The 22,360-nt window shown below is 42.1% G+C and overlaps 2 protein-coding genes and 1 non-coding gene across 3 annotated transcripts; 1 reads left to right on the top strand and 2 right to left on the bottom strand.

Annotated features, from left to right (window-relative positions):
* Positions 1–2,041: 2,041 nt before the first annotated feature.
* Positions 2,042–10,452, bottom strand: LOC135236584 (extracellular calcium-sensing receptor-like). The gene is made up of 6 exons (XM_064303044.1): positions 10,241–10,452; positions 8,973–9,264; positions 6,926–7,729; positions 6,294–6,521; positions 4,307–4,430; positions 2,042–3,974 (listed from the first exon to the last, which is right to left on the bottom strand). Exons 1-6 carry the CDS (start codon positions 10,450–10,452, stop codon positions 3,064–3,066), a joined length of 2,571 nt encoding a protein of 856 aa, XP_064159114.1. The 3' UTR covers positions 2,042–3,063.
* Positions 10,453–11,765: 1,313 nt separating this feature from the next.
* trnag-gcc (transfer RNA glycine (anticodon GCC)) lies at positions 11,766–11,836 on the top strand. The gene has a single exon. It is a non-coding gene; the product is annotated as a tRNA-Gly (tRNA).
* Positions 11,837–15,484: 3,648 nt separating this feature from the next.
* Positions 15,485–22,323, bottom strand: LOC135236007 (extracellular calcium-sensing receptor-like). Its single transcript, XM_064302127.1, has 6 exons — positions 22,127–22,323; positions 21,365–21,656; positions 19,512–20,315; positions 18,860–19,087; positions 16,826–16,949; positions 15,485–16,496 (listed from the first exon to the last, which is right to left on the bottom strand). Exons 1-6 carry the CDS (start codon positions 22,234–22,236, stop codon positions 15,586–15,588), a joined length of 2,469 nt encoding a protein of 822 aa, XP_064158197.1. The 5' UTR covers positions 22,237–22,323; the 3' UTR covers positions 15,485–15,585.
* Between the last annotated feature and the right edge of the window lie 37 nt (positions 22,324–22,360).

The raw sequence follows: 22,360 nt of genomic DNA, 5'->3' as shown, positions 1-22,360 counted from the left end.
TGTGCATGAGAGTGTGCCTGTGTCTTTGTTTGTGCATGTAAAGAAGGGCATGTGTGCACAAACAGGTAGGCCTCCTATTTAGCCCCTAATACAAAAGTTCTGGGCATTTTTAGCAAAGGCTAACAGTTGTCAGTTATGACCAATGTGAATATAACAACATGAAAAATAATTGATCTGCGATACACCAGGCTGTTAGGCAGAAATTTGAAACTGCCTGTCATGAGAAGGAGGGGGTCTGAAGCCACACCTCAGTGGTGGACATCCCCCATCCCCCACCAGTGGAAATTAATGCACTAGCAGTTGAATCATATTTACAGGTAAAAGGCGACTTTCCTGGAAATACTTTCCCTTAATTTGAGGTATATATTTATGTATTTGGAGTTAAAGGAAATAAAGTTGAAAAATATAATGCAAATAACTTAGTTTTGAAAATAAATGCATGCAGTTTTATTTCACAGTGACTTTTCAGGTCTTCAGGTAAGTCACTGTGATACTCAATTACTACAAATAAACTATTGACTAGTATGTAAAAAAATATCAGAGCTTGGGAAATATGAAATAAATATTATTTATATATATATAAAGAGAGAGAGAGAGATTCTTAAGAGGCTAGATATTTTTTAAGCATAAACCCATGCAGTTCTTTAACCTTATAAGATGCTTCAGCCTACACTTCAACCATCAAACAAATGAAGTAAAAGTTGTCACGTGCTGTACTGGTATACATGAAGTGTTTGGAATCACACTCTAATGTAGCAGTAAAAAAAAATGGCACCACCCGCTATATCAGATTTAGAGATCACATTCAAATAAGATCTGGATGGTGAATGAAAGTCAACCTATCACGAAAACCATTTCTACACCAAAAAATACCTAATTTTTCCAACTTCAAACAGCTAAAATGTAAAATCAACAGGTTCCATTTAAAGATTATTTATAAGGGAGAAATTCCAACTACATGAACATCTGGGAATTTTTAACAAAATCTGTTATATACACATGACCAATGTGTATATAATAATATCAAAAATGCTCCCCGCATTCAACAACAATTCAAACCCGGCCTTCAGTATAAGACCACACACACATATCTCCCAAACACAAAAGTTAGCAGCAGTTATTCAGTTATTTTGTGTCAAATAATGTATTTCAATACAATAAATATCTAATATTTATTGTATCATAAGTAAATGCATTTGAGTCATTTGACTTGTCAACCGGTCATTTCGACCAGTGCACGGAAAAGGAACCTTTCATTTTTTTCAAGTGCCAGACAAAATGACCAGCTGACCGGCGCCTGCCTAACACTATGCGATACACTACTGGAAAGCTTATACTGTCCTCTGCTGGATGAAAGAGTTTCAATCAAACCACAACAAACTGCACAGTTACACTGGTTCAAATTGTGAGTTGTGTTTTGTGCATGGCCGTTAGAAACCTAACCCCACTGTCTATTTGAATGTTATTTCTGAAATAGATTGTTCTAAACAATACATAACCACTGAATCTTTAAAGGGAATCTTTATGTGAAAAACCAATAGTAAGATTGTATATTAATTCCACATTTAGTTGCAGATATTGATTATAGAATGACGTGGTATAATTCCACAAAAAATCCTCTTATTTTGCAATTCAATCAGCATTTTTCACCACTATATACCTTAGGGCTATTGTTGAGTTTTTCTTGCGATGACAGAATATGAATTTTTGGTGGTAAAGAATATTTTTATGAACGCCCAGATAGACTCTGTTGTCTTGCGTGTCATGCTTGGAGGGTGTAGTTGCAGATTGACTGTGGGAAGGGGTGCTTCTTAAATGGATGACATATGCAACAATAATAGCTCTTAGAAACTTCATATTTGCCATAGTTGTCATGTCTCGACTACTAATAAAACTAGAACACCGGGTTTGTTATTTTGACTCATAGTTTGGTTGGAAGAGCACTGAATGTTTCAGTTGACCAATCTCAGGATGCAGGTCTCCTGACCACTGGGGGGCTTGAGTGAAGAAGTTAGAATGTTTTTCTCACCATATTTGTCATGCCCCCGTGTTTCGGTTGTCATATGGTTTCCCTTGTGTTCCGGTTATTTCTGTTCCGTGTGCTTTGTTCCTCACCATGTCTTTGCTTTTCCCCACAGGGTGGGTGTGATCTTTCCCCATACACTCCCTAATCACTTCCAGCCCTCAGCAATTTTCACACTCGTTCAGGTCGCATTCCTCACACCCTCCCTGATTAATTCCAATCAGCACCAGACTATAAAGCCACACTTTTTGTTTCTGTCTTTGCCAGATCGTTGATTTGTTGCCCAGCGGCACACCTTGCTATCGCGTTTAAACCCTAGCCTAGCACTAATTTCTATACCCCGTTTTCTCTGCACCTTCCTCAGTTTCCTCACCTCGCACTGTTTCCTTGGCCACAGATTGTTTGTTCATGTACCTTGTTCAGTGTTCCCCTGTCTGTCGTGCCTACGTGTTGTCTGCGTTGCGTCTTGTCCGTGTTCCCCTGTTCTCCCCAGTTACCTCCCCAGCTCCAACCTCCCGATCCAGCCCGTCCTTCGCCGGCCTCCCAGTCTCCAGCCCAGCTCCGCCACCGACACCGGAGGTATTCCGTTCAGCGCCAAGCCGGATTCCGGATCTCCCCACAAAACCTCACAGCCCTGCTCCAAGCCTGCCTGGGTTCCTGCCACAGCCTGTTCAGCGCCACGCCAAGCCGGATCCCGGACCTCTGCACCTACCCTCACGGTTCCTGTCCCAAGTCTGCCCTGGTTGCTACCGCCCTCTGTCTGTACTCAAACCCCTTTTTGTATTCCATCTACTGCTGTCTCTGAGTCCTGCATTTGGGTCCAGTCCGAGACCGGTTCATAACAATATTATGCTGAATAGATTTAAATCACTCTAATTAATGAATACTCAATAAAAATCAATGATCTTTATTGCTTTTATGTTGGTGCATGTCATTGGATTTACATAATTTCAGTACAAGTCATATATCAATACATATTTAAAACAGATAGGTTCATAGATTTATAACAATGACATTTTAAATAAGTATTAAAAAAACATTCACTGCTTTGGAGCATCTCGTCCCATCAGTGCCTTCTTGGTGTTTTTCTCTGGATGCAGCAGGATAATGTAGCATTTTGGGGCAAATATCGCTCCCAGGAGCCCGAAGCTGGAGGCCAAGATGGCGAATATCTCCACTGCATCTGAGTACTTTCCTGGAGAGCTGACATAGGCGGGGACAAAGGAGATCCAGACGGCACAGAAGATGAGCATGCTGAAGGTAATGAACTTGGCCTCGTTGAAGTTGTCAGGCAGATTTCTTGCCAGGAAGGCCAGCAAGAAACTGATGGCTGCCAGCAGGCCAATGTAGCCCAGCAGAGCACTGAACCCGGCTATTGACCCAACCGCACACTCATAGATGATCTTAGAGTTCTGTAAACGGGTGTTTTTGTAGGGCACCGGTGAAGCAGCGGTCAGCCATGCCACGCAAATCACTGCCTGGATGATGGTGAAGGCCAGCACAGTGCCCCTCTGCTGCTGTACACCAAACCACTTCATCGTATTCCCGCCTGGTCGCGCAGCCTTGAAGGCCATCACCACCACGATGGTCTTGACCAGGATGCAGGAGATGCTGAGGGCAAAACTGATCCCAAATGCAGCATGCCTCAGCTGGCAGGTCCACCGTTGGGGCTGGCCAATGAACAGCAGGGAGCACAGAAAGCACAATGTGAGTGACAGCAGCAGCAGGAAGCTGAGCTCAGAATTGTTTGCCTTCACAACTGGTGTGTTCCTGTGGTGGGCAAATATGGATACGGTAACTGCGCAGATGCACGCCCCCAACACTGAGATGGTTGTCAGGGAGATCCCCAGGGGTTCCTGGAAGGAGAGAAACTCAATTTCCTTGGGTACACAGCGGTCTCGAAGTTGGTTTGACCAAAAGTCCACTGGACACCTGTAGCACTCACTGGAATCTGTGAGAGAGGAGTGGAAACTAATAACATACCTGTAACCCAAAAATGGCAGAGGGGAGGGGGGAGCAGGGGGCTATTAGTGTATGTGTATAGGGTTTGAGAGAGGCCTTAGATGAGAATTAGTTTTCAGTTGTGAGGCTCTGACATATAAAAAATAAACAACATCCTGCAGGCAGCCCAGTCTATGTGATATAAACTTAGATTAGATCAGACTGTATGAGGTCCTGAAGCCCTGGTGGCTGAAAAAATCACCAGGGCATGGCATCTCTATTGTAACTGAGAATTTTCTTATCAGAGAAATGTTTTGTTCTCTGCCCTGTGGGTGCACTGACCTGTCTGGTTGCTGATCTCCCCATCTGCACAGGGAAGGCAGTCAAAGCAGCAGACTGGCTCACCCTTCCGTATTGCTGTCCTGGTGCCTGGGGGGCAGGGCTCACTGCAGATGGAGTGTGGGGGCTGGTGGAAGTTTTCATCATAAGAATAGTGACATTCTTTTCATTTATGACACAGTTCTGTTGATCAGCACATATACTACTCTATTGGGTGGTCTTTACCCAAGACAAAACACTGTATGCGCTCTGTCTTGCACTCAGGACAACACAGTGGTAATGCAAATGTAAGCGTATCTGCAAGGTTCAGAAAGATGTAGTTATTTTTTTCCCCTCAAGCACCTACACTGTTAAAATAGCAAATGACCTTGCGTCCATGTGGGCTGTGTGGTGTTAAAATGAGGTGTCGTCATGGTAACTTTTGGCATGCTGCCTGACTGACCATGTTGGTCACCAATCTACACCCTGAGCTGACCAGGGAAGGATGGGTTTCCCCCTTGAGCCTGTTTCCTTCTGAGGTTTCTTCCCGTCTGCCACAGGGAATTTTTCCTTGCCACTGTTGCTTTAAGCTTGCTCCTGTGGGGGTTTAGGCCAGGGTTGTCTGTGAAGCGTATTGTGACAATGGCTGTGAAATACGCAATATAAATAAAATTTAATTGATTGATTGATATTTTGATGCAGTGGAAACCGTTTGCGTTATGACCAACTAAAACGTGGTCTTAAGTCATGTTGCAGTTTCACTACTTTTTTAAGGGTGCGATATTAACATAGTAATATGCCTACATAGGTGGTTCGCAACACCCATATACCATCCTGTCTGTTACACACAGAGGCATGCACAAACATTAAATCATCATGTCATAATGGATGGTCAGTTGTAATATTGATCCGAATTAGACAATTATAGTAATGTGCATACATTTTCATACAATGAAAAACTCACAAATAAAAGCACCATAACCTAATAGAGAGGGGTTTGGAGTACTAAAAATGTCTTTTGGATGTTGGCATAAGTCAAGTGGAACATTATAATGCAGGCCTCAGATTGCCTGAATATTCTTTGAGGCATATTGTGTGTTGCCTAATATTGCCAAACGTCATGGATTAATGAAATATTGCATTTATTTGTACATTTTAAGTCACCTTAATGCATTGCTATGTTTTTTAAATATGGTCCCGGGGATTCACTGTGCATGCGATGCTTTTTCCATCTCAACATGACACAAATTTCACCATTTTAACACTATTCTTCATTCTTCACATATTTTAAATAACCGTGACCAGATTTCCATACTTTTAATTAAATTTACAGTATGGCAATTAAAACCCTGCTGATTTCACCAGTTACTGCAAAAGTGAATAAAACGATTCTAAAGAGAACTAAATGTCTAAGAAAAAAATCAGAAACGAAAACAAATTTGCATCACATTACACAATTTTTATGGACTAGCACATGAGCAGGGTTGTTTCCTCAGAGATAAATCTGTCTTTTCAAAGTCTTGTTAACTCAGTTAGGAACAAACACAGTTAGCTTTAAAGGGAATAGAAAATGACACTTATTGGTTTATCACACATTAATCCTGAGACACACCTATTAATTTATTAAACCATTAAGTCCAACTGTTTTGTCCAGCCCTTTCTAACATTGTGCTCACTTTGCGCTTGAACTATACGCTGTGAAACTAGGAAAAGTTAGCCTGCCCACACCCTAAATGCACCCTTTGTGTTTTGCGTTTTCGAACATGTGCTAAGACCATTAATTACCATGTAAAAAAACTGTAAAAAAAATAAAGATAAAAAAAATAAACCCCTTAGGGTTCAAGAGGTTAAAATAGAGCCCTGAAAGTATGCACGTGTGCTGCCTAAACAGAACTGTTGCAGTTTACACACTAAGCACCAGGGAGTCACTGAACTGGCTCAGTTCAGCTGAATGAAAGCTATGTAGAGAGAAGAGCACAGTTTTACTAAGTAAAGAGGAAGAGGGGCTCACTTCATGTGACTCAAAATTCCAGAAGATGTTTTCTTCCTCCAGCAGGAGCTTCTGTCCAGGAGGGGCGGATTCGTCAAACACCCCAACTGTCACAGCTCTGACGGTCCCGTCTGCTGTCCTCTGCCAGTTCATCACATCATAGATGGCCAGGGCATCACCATTTTTGTCAAAGGACACTTGGTCACCAAAGCTGGTGGTAAAGTTAACCCTTTGCATGTAGTGCAGCAGCTATACATGGGGCAAACAGAGGAGCATTCATAAGAGAGAGAGAAGCCATTTGTTCCTAAATATGTAAGAAGAAAGAGCTGTGAGCCAAATGCTGCCACATGCTGGAAGGGGATTGGGGACATAATAGGAGGGAAAACAATCATTATAAAATGTGGGGTGCTGTACATCATATTAAAAATGACCTAAAGTAACATACTGTAGGTTTCAGGAATTCCTATATTACTACTATGAAGTACTGCGGTTGTAGAAAAGGATAGGGGGCTTTTTTACCAGATGCCAAGTGAATGAAGTTATTCTTTAGAATACACACACTTTAGTTTGTTCTTATTAATTGAGATATTTCGCAACCTCTTCTCAAGCCCGCATCATTTATCATTCTCAGAATGTCTAAGAATGTTTCTGACCTGCCAGGGTTGCAGAGTGTGCAGCTCAGCACAGGAGTGTCCTGGGAAGGGCCCTGTCCCAGGCGTGCACAGCAGCAGATCATGCAGGGCATGTGCCAGGGCGTACACCGCTTTGTAGACATTGTAAGACTGCCGGAGCGCAGACACGTCACTGTATGCTGACTCTGTGCCCTCCAGACTCTCCTGACCCGTGCACACCCTGCCGGGAGAGTCTGCTTTGAACCTACAACTGAACATCTCCTCCCAAAACATGTTCACCATGTTGTTTCCAGGGTCAAAGTCAGGGCGAAGACTGAGCAGGAAGTCCTGGAGCCCCGGGATATCTCCCCTACGAATGGCGATGCCCAGGGCTCCGCCCAGGAAGGGCAACATCTCAGGTATGAGTAAGATGGTCGAGGTGGCCCAGGCCTCACTGGCAATCCACTGTCGCCCCGTCAGGTTCTGCATGCTGATTTCCTCAGCGAGGGAAAGCAGGTTTGCCTCCGTGGAAAACACTGCCACCACCTTCGCTGTGGAGCGGCGAATGATGCCCACAATCCGTTGCACCTCAGCTTGGTCGTTGTTGCTGGGCAACATTTCGGAGAAGGCCACACAGCCAAAGCGGCTGACCTCCTGGTGGAAGGATTGGGCTGCATGCACCCCATAATCATCATCGCTAAAGAGGAGTCCCACCCACTTCCAGCCGTACCTCTGCAGGATCTGCACCATGGCTCTGACCTGGAAGGCATCACTGGGGATGGTTCTGAAGAAGGAGGGATACTGCTGTCTGTCACTCAGGCAGGAACATGTGGCAAAGTAACTCACCTGGGGGACAAAGAAAGACATGAAGGAACTAACAGGGGCGGCAGGTGGCTTAAAGGTAAAAGAGGCCAAATGAAATTATGAAGGGTGGTGGTTCCATCACTGGCATAGGCCGCAAGGTGTATTCCAGTTGTGGACTAGCACCCGGAGAGAGGGGGGTCGTACAACTTTGGTGACGACCAACAACGCCAAAGTGCCCTCGTAAAAAACAGGGAGCTACTAACAGGGGCGGCACGTGGCTTCGAGGCCAACTGAAATCCGGAAGGGTTGTAGTTCGATCACTGGCATGGCCAGGATGGTTGTGGACTAGCAACTGGAAGGTCACTGGTGGTACAGCTTTGGTGCCCTCCAACACAGCAAAAGTGCCTTTGAGCAAGGCACTGAACCCCATTACTGCTCCACTGCACTGTACAGTGGCTGACCCTGCCCTCCTCAAACGCCTGAATTTTATAGCCTACACCTTTACCATAGTAAGCTTTTATATAAAGCAGAGCCAGCTGTAAAGAATGTATTCCTCACACAGTGACCAGAGACATGAAGGTCACAGGCAGGTCAGTGCTCCAGGGCAGGCAGGTTTGCTTTTAACCACATACTTTAGTTATATTTAGTTATGACTGCCTTCATTAGTCCTCAACTACCTTAATAAAACAAAATGTTGTACTTGCTTAGATTTGTTAATTTATTGTTAATTTATAAAGTTATTGTCTTTTGGCAAATCATTTTTCCAGAGAGATGAAACACGACAGGTAAAATGTCGTAAATGTGGTAAAATAAACTAAATCAACAGAACTTGAAGACAAGCATTATGGTGGCTGCTTTGCTGAAACATACATTTAAAAAAGGCACTGGTGTTGTTCTAAATAAAATAAGAATGAAAAGTGCATACATAAATAAACAGGGATGTGATCTCAAGCCACAGAAATACAGCAGGTCTTGTTATCTGACCCTTGATGGCATGATGAAATAGGCTTTAAAACAAAAGCAACTTTTGTTCTGTTGATCTGAGTTCTGTAATTTATTTCTAGGGGAGAATCCCATTCAATTCAAGCTGATGTAGTTTTACAAATTCACGTATTTATCTTACCGATATTACAGTGTCTAGACAGGCATACTCCAGTTCATTTTTGAATTCCTAAATGCATGAATGAAATGAATTCCTGAATTGACAAAGTGCCATCATGGTGATTCAGGGAGCTAAAAGCGCAGGTAGGCTGTGGACCAGGATTGTTCCTCTGTCATACAGTACCATGGGAACACGAAACAGGCCCAGCACACTGGAGATGGCGATGGAGTGGGTGGAGCTTGCATCACCCACCATGCCCAGAACCGGGGGTGGACCTGTGCATCCCAAGTCAGAGAAGGACTCCTCTGTACCGCTGACCAGCGCTGTGGCTGCACGGAATGCAACACCAAGCGTCACGCAGTTGTCATAGAGATGGAATCCCAGGGTGGTGTTGGGCAGCAGGTCTGGGTTTTTGTTGATTTCTTCAATCGCAAAGACCATGGTCTGCACTGCCTGGACCCCTGGAAAATCAAGCCTGTCAGAGGAGAGATGATGAAATTAATCATGAAATTATGCGTAATTATCTAAAACGTAATTATTTCAATCCGGGATTAAAATGTGAAATTACAAACGTAGTGTGCATGCACATGTTTCAGAAAGAAACCAATATGTATTGCATGCATAATTATGAAATATGTGATCACATAAAACAGTATTTTATGGGAAAATACCTGTGCATGATATTCTGTGACTCAAAATGCCTTACTGTTGATATTCAACTACAGTTTGTCTGTCAATGTGTATTAGTGTAAAGGTGTTTGTGTATTTGTGTATGCATGTATATATATATATATATATATATATATATATATATATATATATATATATATAGTACCGGGTGGTCCTTTGCTGCTGTAGCCCATCTGCTTCAAGGTTCGACATGTTATGCGTTTACAGATGCTCTTCTGCATACCTCGGTTGTAACGAGTGGTTATTTGAGTTACTGATGCCTTTCTATCAGCTCAAACCAGTCTGGCCATTCTCCTCTGACCTCTGCCATCAACAAGGCATTTTCGCCCAGAGAACTGCTGCTCACTGGTTATTTTCTCTTGTTCAGACCATTCTCTGTAAACCCTAAAGATGGTTGTGCGTGAAAATCCCAGTAGATCAGCAGTTTCTGAAATACTCAAACTAGTCTGTCTGGCACCAACAACCATGCAACGTTCAAAGTCACTTAAATCACCTTTCTTCCCCATTCTGATGCTTGGTTTGAACTTCAGCAGATCGTCTCGACCATGTCTACATGCCTAAATGCATTGAGTTGCTGCCACGGGGTTGGCTGATTAGATATGTGCGTTAACGGGTGCAGTTTGCAGTTGAACCGGTGTACCTAATAAAGTGGCCGGTGAGTGTATATATATATATATATATATGTGTGTGTGTGTGTGTGTGTGTGTGTGTTTGCACCCATGTATGACTGCTTGTCTCGTAGTTGAAGCAGAGCAACTCACCTCTCACACCTTGGTTGGTCTGGCTTGGACGTGAAAGACAGCTCAGGGAACACTGTCAGGAAGTGCACCTCAAACAGCCCCCCAAGAACCACGTCCCCCTTGTGGTACATCCCGTTCAGATGGAAATGCTCCCGGAGTCGACAGACTGTCTGAGCAGAAGCAGAGGCCCAGGCCAGGGCCAGGTTCAGACACAAAGAGAGCATGGGCCTCATCCCTGCCACAGACATCCCCGAATTCACTGCTTGGCATCCACGTCACACACTTTTATAGAGTGCACAGCCCTGGCCCCTCTAGAGACCGGTTCCTTCAGTCACGTTGTGCCTGTCTTTCACCCTTCTGAAGGATACTGCTGGGCACCACTGGAGTGGCTCTCCACTGGCTTGCTCTGGTAGAACTGCATTAATCTTTAATTGATCTGTGTTTTTTTATCTTGTGTGTTTTTAAAAGGGAGCTGCTCTTATGGAGAGGCTATTTTCTCTTATTTCACTTTTAACACTTTGTTATTTTTCATGGGTCAACTACTACCAAAACTATGCATATTAAAGTGCCAGACTGTGCCAGTAGCTGTATAGAGCTTCCTGCTGATGTCATGTATAATGATAGTCCCACCGGGTTTCAGCAGCACTGCTGACAGTGGAACAGTGGCGTCCTCACCTCCTGTTGGTGCTGTAGAGAGAGGATAGGGCCTCAACTGCAGGTCCATTCCGAGATGTAATTTACAATACACTGAGCGGCCTGTAGATGGCAGTCACATGCAGCAGGTGACAGTCCCTGCTCTCTCTCTCTTTCTCCCTTCCCTCTCTCTCTCTATAACTCTCTTTTGCATTTCTTTCTTACTCTTTCTATATATCTAGAATATTGACTATAATCTTTTTATACATCAAATGAACTGTTTTTTTGTTTATATTAATGTTTGACTTTTTAAAAAGGAATTCTTCTGAGAAATTTGTATTCAATATCTTGAATATTGAATATAATCTTTTTATATATCAAATGAACTGTTTTTTGGTTTATATTAATGTTTGACTTTTTAAAAAAGGAATTTTTCTGAGAAATTTGACAAATATTTATTGTCTATATTTTGATGTTTAGACCAATGTTTTATAAGTCCACCGTGGAGAATCTATATTGTCTGTGACTGATCAGAGGTTATCTGCTACCATCTGCTGGTTATGGCGTGGCTAACCAGCCAATCGCAGTGCCCCCTGTGACTTAATTGCAAGGTCCTTTTGCCATTTTTCTTTGTATGTGTGTCCAATGGGCATTACTTTCAGTCACATGATAAATTCACGAAGAGGGTGTGTGTGATTTATAGGATGGGTGCAATGTGGTTTGTAAGGTATTGCAGTCAGTGTGATTTTTGCCAGTCTGAAGCCTCTGGGATGTCATTCGTCAGCACTATGGCGATAGGTCTTCAGTTTCCACTTGTCTTTTTGATTGTATCTGTTGCAGACTTGGAAACACAGCTAGTGTGCAAGCACAGAATATTACATGGATGTATTAATTCTACGTTAAAAGGCGGCGAGCATTGGTGGCTCAGTGGTAGAGCTCTTGCCTGCCACGCTGGAAGCCTGGGTTTGTTTCCCGGCCAATGCTCCAACCCAGCCACTGGGGATGTGCAAGCCAATGCATTCCCAAGCCCGGATAAATTGGAGGGTTGCGTCAGGAAGGTCATCCAGTGTAAAGCATATGCCAAAACAAATATGCGGATCAGCTGATCCGCTGTGGCAACCCCTAACGGGAACAATCGAGAGAGAGACATTTATAAGAAGTTGAAAAGACGTCCACAATGATCACATTTTGAACTAATTTTTAACCTTGTACAGAGGTCATGTGGACGTCAACACGGGCGTTCAGAAGACGTCATAAAAAGACGTCATAAAAACTTACGTCCCCTGAGGAGCCGGAATGACTTTTCAATGTGCGACAAAGGACATTTTGGACGTATCTTTGCTGGTAGTCTCTGGAACCCTTGAGTCCAGCATCTCAAGCTGCCATCGGTCCAGAACGTATTTTGAGGAGGCAACACTGTAGGAGTAAATTACCTATTTGCTAGCTATCGATGTGAATGTGGTTTCCATGGTTTAACACATTATTTCCAGCATCAAATTAGCAAAGCTGTCTGTATCCGACTGTGAAGCCTAACGCCATGTCGATTATGTGAGGGTGTGATACTGTGTTTGCACTTTGGTATGAATAATTAGCAGCTGGCTAAGGCTGATACAGTTGCCTGTTCTCTGAGGTAACTTTTGCTACATCAATATCAATGCAACTAAGTGGGTTACAATGTTCTGTCAATATAAAACAATTAACGCTAGCTACACACTTTCTGTGTACTGTACTACTAGGCTACATCATTTCTTGCATTTGTAAAAACTATATCCCCACTGTGATATGTATCACACATTACACTATTATAAAAATATTGTTCAAAGTTGTTAAATGTTAATCAAGTTCAAGTGCTGTTGTAAAATGAATGTTGACACAAGATGTTCATGCAGTTGGAATATCTCCGTTATAGATCATCTCTAAATGGAACCTTTTGATTTAACATTTTAGCAATTTAAAGTTGGAAAACGAGGTCTTCTTTGGTGAAGAAATGGTTTTCTTGCTAGGCTGACTTTCATTCACCATCCTGATTTTAGTTGAATGTATGTATGGATATAAACGGATCCGGACCCCGACGGGGGCCTCAGTGGTCCCCAAATCTGAGGACTTCTCATGACAGTCAGTTTCACACAAGTTTAGTTGCAGTAAGGTTTTTACTAAGGCTCAAGAAATCCAGGAAAACAATCACATGGTTACCTAAACCATATTACCTATCAAAACAGTTCAGTTCTTTTAAGATACTGTTGGAGCTTTTTTTCTACCCTCCTATTATTGTCCAAGATATTTAATTTTAAAAAACAGGGAATTATTGTAAATAACAATTTAAATTAAGGCTAATTGCCTCAATCTTTATTAATCATTTCATTTTTACAGAGATGACCCTAAGGAAGAAATTATTTAAACTTTAAAATGTGAATCATTAAAATGCAAATAATTTTATGATTTGACAACAACAAAGGCACGCATGGGGCATTCTCCATTAACAATAAAATAATCTATGACTTATTGCTCTACCGTATGTTAATGGCTAGATTTAGTTTTTTTTAGCTGCTTAGTTGAATACTTTCACAGTTTTACATACTAGTCCATTAAGGGGAACAAAACTCAACCCCAGCCAAGCTGTAACTGGGCCATTAGCGCATAGCTAACTATAGCAACAAACACTCCATTGATATCTGATCCCAGAACTGCTGGCTCTGCTGCCACCCCCACCACTCCCACCACAGAAAAGAGTGCCACCCCCCAAAAAAGTACACATTTTAGAATAATAAATACAAGTAAAGGTGCACAAATTCGGTGAAAGTGCGTAAAGACAGAGATTGCCAATACATCATAGATATGCCTTAGCATTAGGCTATTTTATTATATTTTCAAGTTAAAAATCCTGCATAGTATTCCATTAATAAAATAAACAGTATATGAGCATGATTTGTATGGAGAGTTTATAACAAACGATTTAAATATTATACAGATTTGATGCTACAGTTATTTTTTACATACTGACCACTGACCACATTGTTGATATTTGAATTTTCCCGCTGAAAGCTTAAACACTAACAGGGAATAAATATGGGCAATAAAATGCAACTCTTGCAAATGGAACGATTGTGAGTTGACAGGTTCTTGAAATACTGATTAACCCCTTTGTGCACATGTCAAATCTGGCCAATCCTTGCCCATTTAGGGGATACCCTATTTAAAGCTTTATAACTCAAGATGTGAGCATCACAGACACTTATAAAATGGCTTAAATGAAGCAGGACATTGGTGCCATTTTCAATACTAACTTAGATCAGTTTATATTCATAATTTCGGCAGCAATACAATTCCAGAAATGCAATTTTCTAGTTTGCAATGAAATACTGAGAATTCCATATATAAAACAGGTTAAACTATACATGTCCTGGATAAAAAACTCCTTGACCACAAGTGCGGAAAAATCTAAGGGTGAATATGTAGAACTACTAAAGATCTATGAAGCAAAAAGTAAACAGGTTACCCAGTGTCCCCAAATCTATCCAAAATGTCTAAATTATGCATTGCTGCAAATCACAACATAATCATGCATTTCACTACAAATCAACTGTTTTCACAAATCAACTCACTGCTGCATCATTTTCAAGTGGGAATTACAAGCTTTCAGTCAGTACAGTGGCCTAAAATATCTAGGGGTCTAGAAACATATGCAAAATCTCTCCAAAAATGAATAAAATGCTTTTTGTTCATTATAAGGCATATAAATGTTCCCCTTACGAAGGTTTAAGATTAAATATTGATATCAGATTAAAAAAACAAAAAAAACAATGCAAAAACATTATCGCACAATGTGGTACAGTACCTAAATGTGTAATCATTAACTCTCACACTGTATGTTTTTCTGTACTCTACTGTATGTAATGTTTTCTTGTATGGGGATGGGACGACATTAAAATAACATTCAACCATCCACCATGTTTTGGCAATGTTCCAGTTCAGGTCAAATCTGGTGTATTAAGAATGTTCCCTCTTGTGTAATTAATGCATTTTGTTGTACAGAATTTCCCGTGTTGCATAACAAGGGGGACTGCGCTCCCCACGTTCAACGGAAATTCATACCCTGCCTACATTATAACACCACAAACGCATATCTCCCAAAAAGTTAACAGCTGTTAAATTATTTCATGTCAGATAACAGATTTCATTATAATAAATTGCTCGTATTTAGTGTATCACAAGTAAATCCACTTGACTCACGGAAAAAGGAACATTTTTAAAAATAAAGTCATTTTTTCAAAGGGCCGGCCAAAATGACCAGCTGTATACTTCAGGGCTGTTGTTGAGTTTATCTTGCTATGACAGAATATGAATTTTTGGTGGTAAAGACTATATTTATTTACTCCCAGATAGACTCTATTATCTAGCGTGTCATGCTTGGAGAGTGTAACTTCAGATGAGACTGTGGGAAGGGGGTGTTTTTTAAATGGATGACTTATGCAACAATGGTGGCACTGGTTGCAGGTGCACTGAATGTTAGAGTTGACCAATCTCAGGATCCTGGCCACTATATTACGCTGATTACATTTCAATCACTGGAATTAAGGAATACTCAATAAAAAATCAATCTTTATTGCTTTTTTGTTGATGCATGTAATTGGATTTACATCATTTAAGTTCAGGTCATATTTCAATATATATTTAAAACCGATAAGTTCATTGATTTATAACGGTAATTAAATTAAAAAGTATGAAAAAAACATTCACTGCTTTGGGGCATCTCGTCCCATCAGGGCCTTCTTTGTGTTTTTCTCTGGATGCAGCAGGATAATGTAGCATTTTGGGGCAAATATTGCTCCCAGGAGCCCGAAGCTGGAGGCCAGGATGGCAAATATCTCCACTGCATCTGAGTACTTTCCTGGAGAACTGACATAGGCGGGGACAAAGGCGATCCAGACGGCACAGAAGATGAGCATGCTGAAGGTGATGAACTTGGCCTCATTGAAGTTGTCAGGCAGATTCCTTGCCAGGAAGGCCAGCAGCAAGCTGATGGCCGCCAGCAGGCCAATGTAGCCCAGCAGAGCACTGAACCCGGCTATTGACCCAACCGCACACTCATAGATGATCTTAGAGTTCTGTAAGCGGGTGTTTTTGAAGGGCACCGGTGAAGCAGCGGTCAGCCATGCCACGCAGATCACTGCCTGGATGATGGTGAAGGCCAGCACAGTGCCCCTCTGCTGCTGTACACCAAACCACTTCATCGTGTTCCCGCCTGGTCGCGCGGCCTTGAAGGCCATCACCACCACGATGGTCTTGACCAGGATGCAGGAGATGCTGAGGGCAAAACTGATCCCGAATGCAGCATGCCTCAGCTGGCACGTCCACCGTTGAGGCTGGCCAATGAACAGCAGGGAGCACAGGAAGCACAGTGTGAGTGACAGTAACAGCAGGAAGCTCAGCTCAGAATTGTTGGCCTTAACCACCGGTGTGTTACTGTGACGGGCAAACACGGACAGGGTAACTCCGCAGATACACGCCCCCAACACTGAGATAGTTGTCAGGGAGATCCCCAGGGGTTCATGGAAGGAGAGGAACTCGATTTCCTTGGGTACACATCGATCTCGAAGTTGGTTTGACCAAAAGTCCACTGGACACCTGTAGCACTCGCTGGAATCTGTGAGAGAAGAGTGGAAACTAATAACATACCTGTAACCAAAAAAAGCAGAGGGGAGGGGGGGAGCAGGGGGTATTGATGCTTGTGTCTAGGGTTTGTGAGAAGCCTCAGATGAGAATTAGTTTTCAATTGTGAGGCTCTGACATATAAAAGAAACAACATCCTGCAGGCAGCCCAGTCTATGAGATATAAACTTAGATTAGATCAGACTGTATGAGTTCCTGAAGCCCTGGTGGCTGAAAAAATCACCAGGACATGGCATCTTTATTGTAACTGAGAATTTTCTTCTCAGAGAAATGTTTTGTTCTCTGCCCTGTGGGTGCACTGACCTGTCTGGTTGCTGATCTCCCCATCTGCACAGGGAAGGCAGTCAAAGCAGCAGACTGGCTCGCCCTTCCTTATTGCCCTCCTGGTGCCTGGGGGGCAGGGCTCACTACAGATGGAGTGCGGGTGCTGGTGGAAGTTCTCATCATAAGAATAGTGACATTCTCTATATTTATGACACAGTTCTGTTGATCAGCACATGCACTACTATTGGGTAGTCTTTACAAAGGACAAAATTCTGTATGTGACTGAGGGCTCTATCTTGCACTCAGGACAATATTAGCTTAGTTATGTGTCTACATAGGTGGTTTGCAACACCAATACACCCTCCTGTCTGTTACACACAGTGGCATGCACAAACATGCATAGCATATCAAGATTATGTTGTGAAAGATTATTATTACATGTACATATAAGAATACACAATGAAAATAAAACATGTTGTAATGGATGGTTAGTCGTAATATTAATACGAATTAGACCATCGAAGTCAGACCTAGGACAAATACATATTTAAAGTACATAATTCATTTTATACATACATATATAATACTTGTTTGGAAATTATTTGAAATTTAGCATTTACAAATACTAAGTATTTAAATACATTTAAGGAGCATTTGCATGTATTTGCAATTACCTTCAAATATGTCTTTAAAAAAAAAAAAAAAAACATTTAAAATACTGAATTTTCAAATACAAAGTGTTTGATTTAATGAAATTATTTGAAAGTACTTTCACAACATAAGTGCAACATGTACAAATGTACCAAGGTGTTGAAAGACTTGAAAAGCACTGGATATGCAAGAACCTATCAGCTCTGAAAGTTAAGCATTTTTTTAAATTAGAGGACAGTATTTTGATGAGAATGCATCAAGTGACTGCTGACGACCCCAGTTCACTACCACAGTTGTACCGATTTCCATTGTTAATTGGTAGTGAATATGCATAGCTGAATTCTATTTTATCAGTGTCTAACCTTACAAAATGTAAAAGATGGAACTGTACATATGGCTGTTGAACACTCTGACAACAGAAAAAAAGGAAATACAGTAAACAGCCACTAACTTTTATTGCATGGGTACAAATTAACTGGCAAGTCTGAGTTTGCCTCAGGCAATGACATGTATAGGCTACTGTCTGTTAGAGGAAGCGCATGGGTTGTTTAAAATTGCCAGCGTAAGCTACCCTTGCCCATAATCCAAATTCAACCCCTAGCCCCTAGTTGTTCCCCTGGAGTTCCTTAAGTATTATAACTTGCTGACATCGCATTGAGGGACACTCACAAAGATTGCACTAAGAACTCTGGGATACCCCCTTCAGTATGAAGCCTACATTGTTGCTGGCTCAGTCATTTCTGTTGTCTATCACAGAAATATTTCAAAATATTTAAAAATTGTATTTGTATTTATAATGTATTTTTAAAAGGCTCTAAATGCTGTTCGAAAAAGTATTTGGTTACCCAGGAAAGTATTTCTTTAAGGGAATTCATTTTATTAATACTATTTGGAAAAGTATTTGGTTTTCCATGAAAATAATTAAAATAAATCAAATACAAATTATTTAATGTGTAAATGTATTTGAAAATACTTCAAATATGTATTTAACTACATTTTCAAATAGAAATACAAAGATGTATTTGTCTTTTCAAAGTCTTGCTGACTCAGTTAGGAACAAACACAGTTAGCTTTAAAGGGAATGGAAAATGACACTGATTGGTTTATCACACGTTAAGCCTGAGACACACCTATTAATTTATTAAACCATTAAGTCCAGCTGTTTTGTCCAGCCCTTTTGGACATTGTGCTTACTTTGCACTTGAACTATCCGCTGTGAAACTAGCAAAAGTTAGCCTGCCCACACCCTAAATGCACTTTGTGCTTTTAGAGCCTTGCATGTGTGCTGCCTAAACAGAACTGTTGCAGTTTATGCACTAAGCACCAGGGAGTCACTGAACTGGCTCAGTCCAGCTGAATGAAAGCTATGCAGAGAGAAGAGCACAGTTTTACAGTAAAGAGTAAAGAGAGAGAGTTGCTCACTTCATGTGACTCAAAATTCCAGAAGATCTTTCCTTCCTCCATCTGAAGCTTCTGTCCAGGAGGGGCGGATTCGTCAAACACCCCAACTGTCACGGCTCTGACGGTCCCGTCTGCTGTCCTCTGCCAGTTCATCACATCATAGATGGCCAGGGCATCACCATTTTCATCAAAGGACACTTGGTCACCAAAGCTGGTGGTAAATTTAACACTTTGCATGTAGTGCAGCAGCTATACATGGGGCAAATAGAGGAGCATTCATAAGAGAGAGAGAAGCCATTTGTTCCTAAATATGTAAGAAGAAAGAGCTGTGAGCCAAATGCTACCACATGCTGAAAGGGGGTTGGGGACATAATAGGAGGGAAAACAATCATTATAAAATGTGCGGTGCTGTACATCATATTAAAAATGACCTAAAGTAACATACTGTAGGTTTCAGGAATTCCTATATTACCACTATGAAATACTGCTGTTGTAGAAAAGGAAAGGGGGCTTATTTATCACTTGCCATGTGAATGAAGTTATTGTTTCGAATTAAAAAAAAAAACGGTCACACTTAAGTTTGTTCTTATTAATTGAGATATTTCGCTCTATGAAACCTCTTCTCAAGCCCGCATCATTTATCATTCTCAGAATGTCTAAGAATGTTTCTGACCTGCCAGGGTTGCAGAGTGTGCAGCTCAGCACAGGAGTGTCCTGGGAAGGGCCCTGTCCCAGGTGTGCACTGCAGCAGATCATGCAGGGCATGTGCCAGGGCGTACACTGCTTTGTAAGCATTGTAAGAGTGCCTGAGTGCTGACACGTCACTGTACGCTGACTCTGTGCCCTCCAGACTCTCCTGTCCCGTGCACACCCTGCCGGGGGAGTCTGCTTTGAAGCTACAGCTGAACATCTCCTCCCAAAACATGTTCACCATGTTGTTGCCAGGCTCAAAGTCAGGGCGGAGACTAAGCAGGAAGTCCTGGAGCCCTGGGATATCTCCCCTACGAATGGCGATGCCCAGGGCCCCGCCCAGGAAGGGAAGCTTCTCAGGTGTGAGTATTATAGTCGAGGTGGCCCAGGCCTCACTGGCAATCCACTGTCGCCCCGTTAGGTTCTGCAGGACGATTTCCTCAGTGAGGGAAAGCAGGTTTGCCTCCGTGGAAAACACTGCCACCACCTTCGCTGTGGAGCGGCGAATGATGCCCACAATCCGTTGCACCTCAGCTTGGTCGTTGTCGCTGGGCAGCATTTCGGAGAAGGCCACACAGCCAAAGCGGCTGACCTCCTGGTGGAAGGCCTGGGCCGCGTGAACCCCATAATCGCTATTGCTGAAGAGGAATCCCACCCACTTCCAGCCGTACCGCTCTAGGATCTGCACCATGGCTCTGACCTGGAAGGCATCACTGGGGATGGTTCTGAAGAAGGAGGGATACTTCAGTCTGTCACTCAGGCAGGAACATGTGGCACAGTAGCTCACCTGGGGAAAGAAGAATGACATGAAGCCACTAACAGGGGCAGCACGTGGCTTAGAGGCCAACTGAAATCCAGAAGGGTTTTGATTCGTTCACTGGCATGGCCAGGAGGGTTGTGGACTAGCAACTGGAGAGTAGCTGGTGGAACAGCTTTGGTACCATCCAACACTGCCAAAGTGCCTTTGAGGAAGGCACTGAACCCCATAACTGCTCCAGGGCACTGTACTGTGGCTGACCCTGCTCTCCTCAAACACCTGCATTTTACAGCCTACACCTTTACCATAGTAAGCTTTTATATAAAGCAGAGCCAAGCTGTAAATAATGTATCCCTCACACAGTGACCAGAGACATGAAGGTCACAGGCAGGTCAGTGTTCCAGGGCAGGCAGGTTTGCTTTTAACCACACACTTTAAAGTAAAAATTATGACTGCCTTCATTAGTCCTCAACTACCTTAATAAAACAAATGTTGTACTTTTGTTCATTTGTAAATGTAAATTTGTTCATTTATTTTTAAATTTATAATGTTATTGTCTCTTGGATAATCTTTTTTCCACAGAGATAAAATAGATTAAATTTACACATAATGGTAAAATAAACTAAAGCATCATAACTTGAAAACATGCACATTTTTCAGAGTCAAGCATTATGGTGGCAGCTCTGCTGAAACATACATTTTAAAAAGGCACTGGTGTTGCTCTAAATAACATAAGGATGAAAAGTGCATCAATAAATAAACAGGGATGTGATCTCAAGCCACAGAAATACAGCAGGTCTTGTTATCTGACCCTTGATGGCATAATGAAATAGGCTTTAAAACAAAATTTATTTCTAGGGGAGAATCCCATTCATTTCTGATGTAGTTTTACAAACTCACGTATTTATCTTATGAATATTACAGTGTCTGGACAGGCTTACTCCAGTTCATTTTTGAATTCCTAAATTTAACGATGAAGTGCCATCATGGTCAGTTTCAATATCCCCCTCCTCTGCGATTCAGGGAGCTAAAAACTCATGTTGGCTGTGGACCAGGATTGGTCCTCTGTCATACAGTACCATGGGAACACGAAACAGGCCCAGCACACTGGAGATGGCGATGGAGTTGGTGGAGCTTGAATCACCCACCATGCCCAGAACGGGGGGAGAACCTGTGCATCCCAAGTCAGAGAAGGACTCCTCTGTACCACTGACCAGCGCTGTGGCTGCACGGAATGCAACACCAAGCGTCACGCAGTTGTCATAGAGATGGAATCCCAGGGTGGTGTTGGGCAGCAGGTCTGGGTTTTTGTTGATTTCTTCAATCGCAAAGACCATGGTCTGCACTGCCTGGAACGCTGCATAATCAAGCCTGACAGAGGAGAAATGAAAACTGGGCAATGAAATAATTTAATGTCAAGTCTATTACTTTATTTTCATGTTTGTTTAATCCCAAAATTATGACATATATTATCTAAGACCTAATTATTTCATTCATTGATTAAAATGTGAAATTACAAGTGTGTGCATGCACATGTTTCACATAGAAGCAGAAATGAATATGTATTTAATGTATAAGTATCTGTTATCACATAAAACAGTATTTCATGTGAAAACACCAGTGCATGATATTCAGTAACTTTTGTTCAAAATGCCTTGCTGTGTATTATATGTCTGTTTGTCTTTCAATGTGTATTGGTGTAAAGGTGTTTGTGTATTTGTGTCTATATATATATATATATATATATATATATATATATATATGTGTGTGTGTGTGTGTGTGTGTGTGTGCACCCATGTCTGACTGGTTGTCTCTTGAAGTTTGGAAGCAGAGCAACTCACCTCTCACACCATGGCTGTTCTGGCTTGGATGTGAAAGACAGCTCAGGAAACACTGTCTGGAAGTGCATCTCAAACAGCCCCCCAAGAACCACGTCACCCTTGCGGTACATCCCATTCAGACGGAAACGCTCCCGCAGTCGGCAGACTGTTTGAGGAGAAGCAGAGGCCCAGGCCAGGGCCAGGTTCAGACACAAAGAGAGCACGGGCCTCATCCCTGCCACAGACATCCCCAAA

Source organism: Anguilla rostrata, chromosome 12 (genome assembly GCF_018555375.3).
Source record: "Anguilla rostrata isolate EN2019 chromosome 12, ASM1855537v3, whole genome shotgun sequence".
Classification (NCBI taxonomy): domain Eukaryota; kingdom Metazoa; phylum Chordata; class Actinopteri; order Anguilliformes; family Anguillidae; genus Anguilla; species Anguilla rostrata.
The sequence above is the reverse complement of the archived record's forward strand: the minus strand, read 5'-3'. Positions and strand labels throughout refer to the sequence as shown.

Coding starts and splice junctions, on each gene's coding strand:
- LOC135236007 (XM_064302127.1), bottom strand. CDS start 22,236: ATGTACCGCAAGGGTGACGTGGTTCTTGGGGGGCTGTTTGAGATGCAC. Junction 21,657..22,126: donor GAACAGCCATGGTGTGAGAG/GTGAGTTGCTCT, acceptor CTCCTCTGTCAG/GCTTGATTATGCAGCGTTCC. Junction 19,088..19,511: donor ACACTCTGCAACCCTGGCAG/GTCAGAAACATT, acceptor CCCCATGTATAG/CTGCTGCACTACATGCAAAG.
- LOC135236584 (XM_064303044.1), bottom strand. CDS start 10,452: ATGAGGCCCATGCTCTCTTTGTGTCTGAACCTGGCCCTGGCCTGGGCC. Junction 7,730..8,972: donor GCCTGTTTCGTGTTCCCATG/GTACTGTATGAC, acceptor TTTGTCCCCCAG/GTGAGTTACTTTGCCACATG. Junction 4,431..6,293: donor GGAATTTTGAGTCACATGAA/GTGAGCCCCTCT, acceptor AACTTCCACCAG/CCCCCACACTCCATCTGCAG.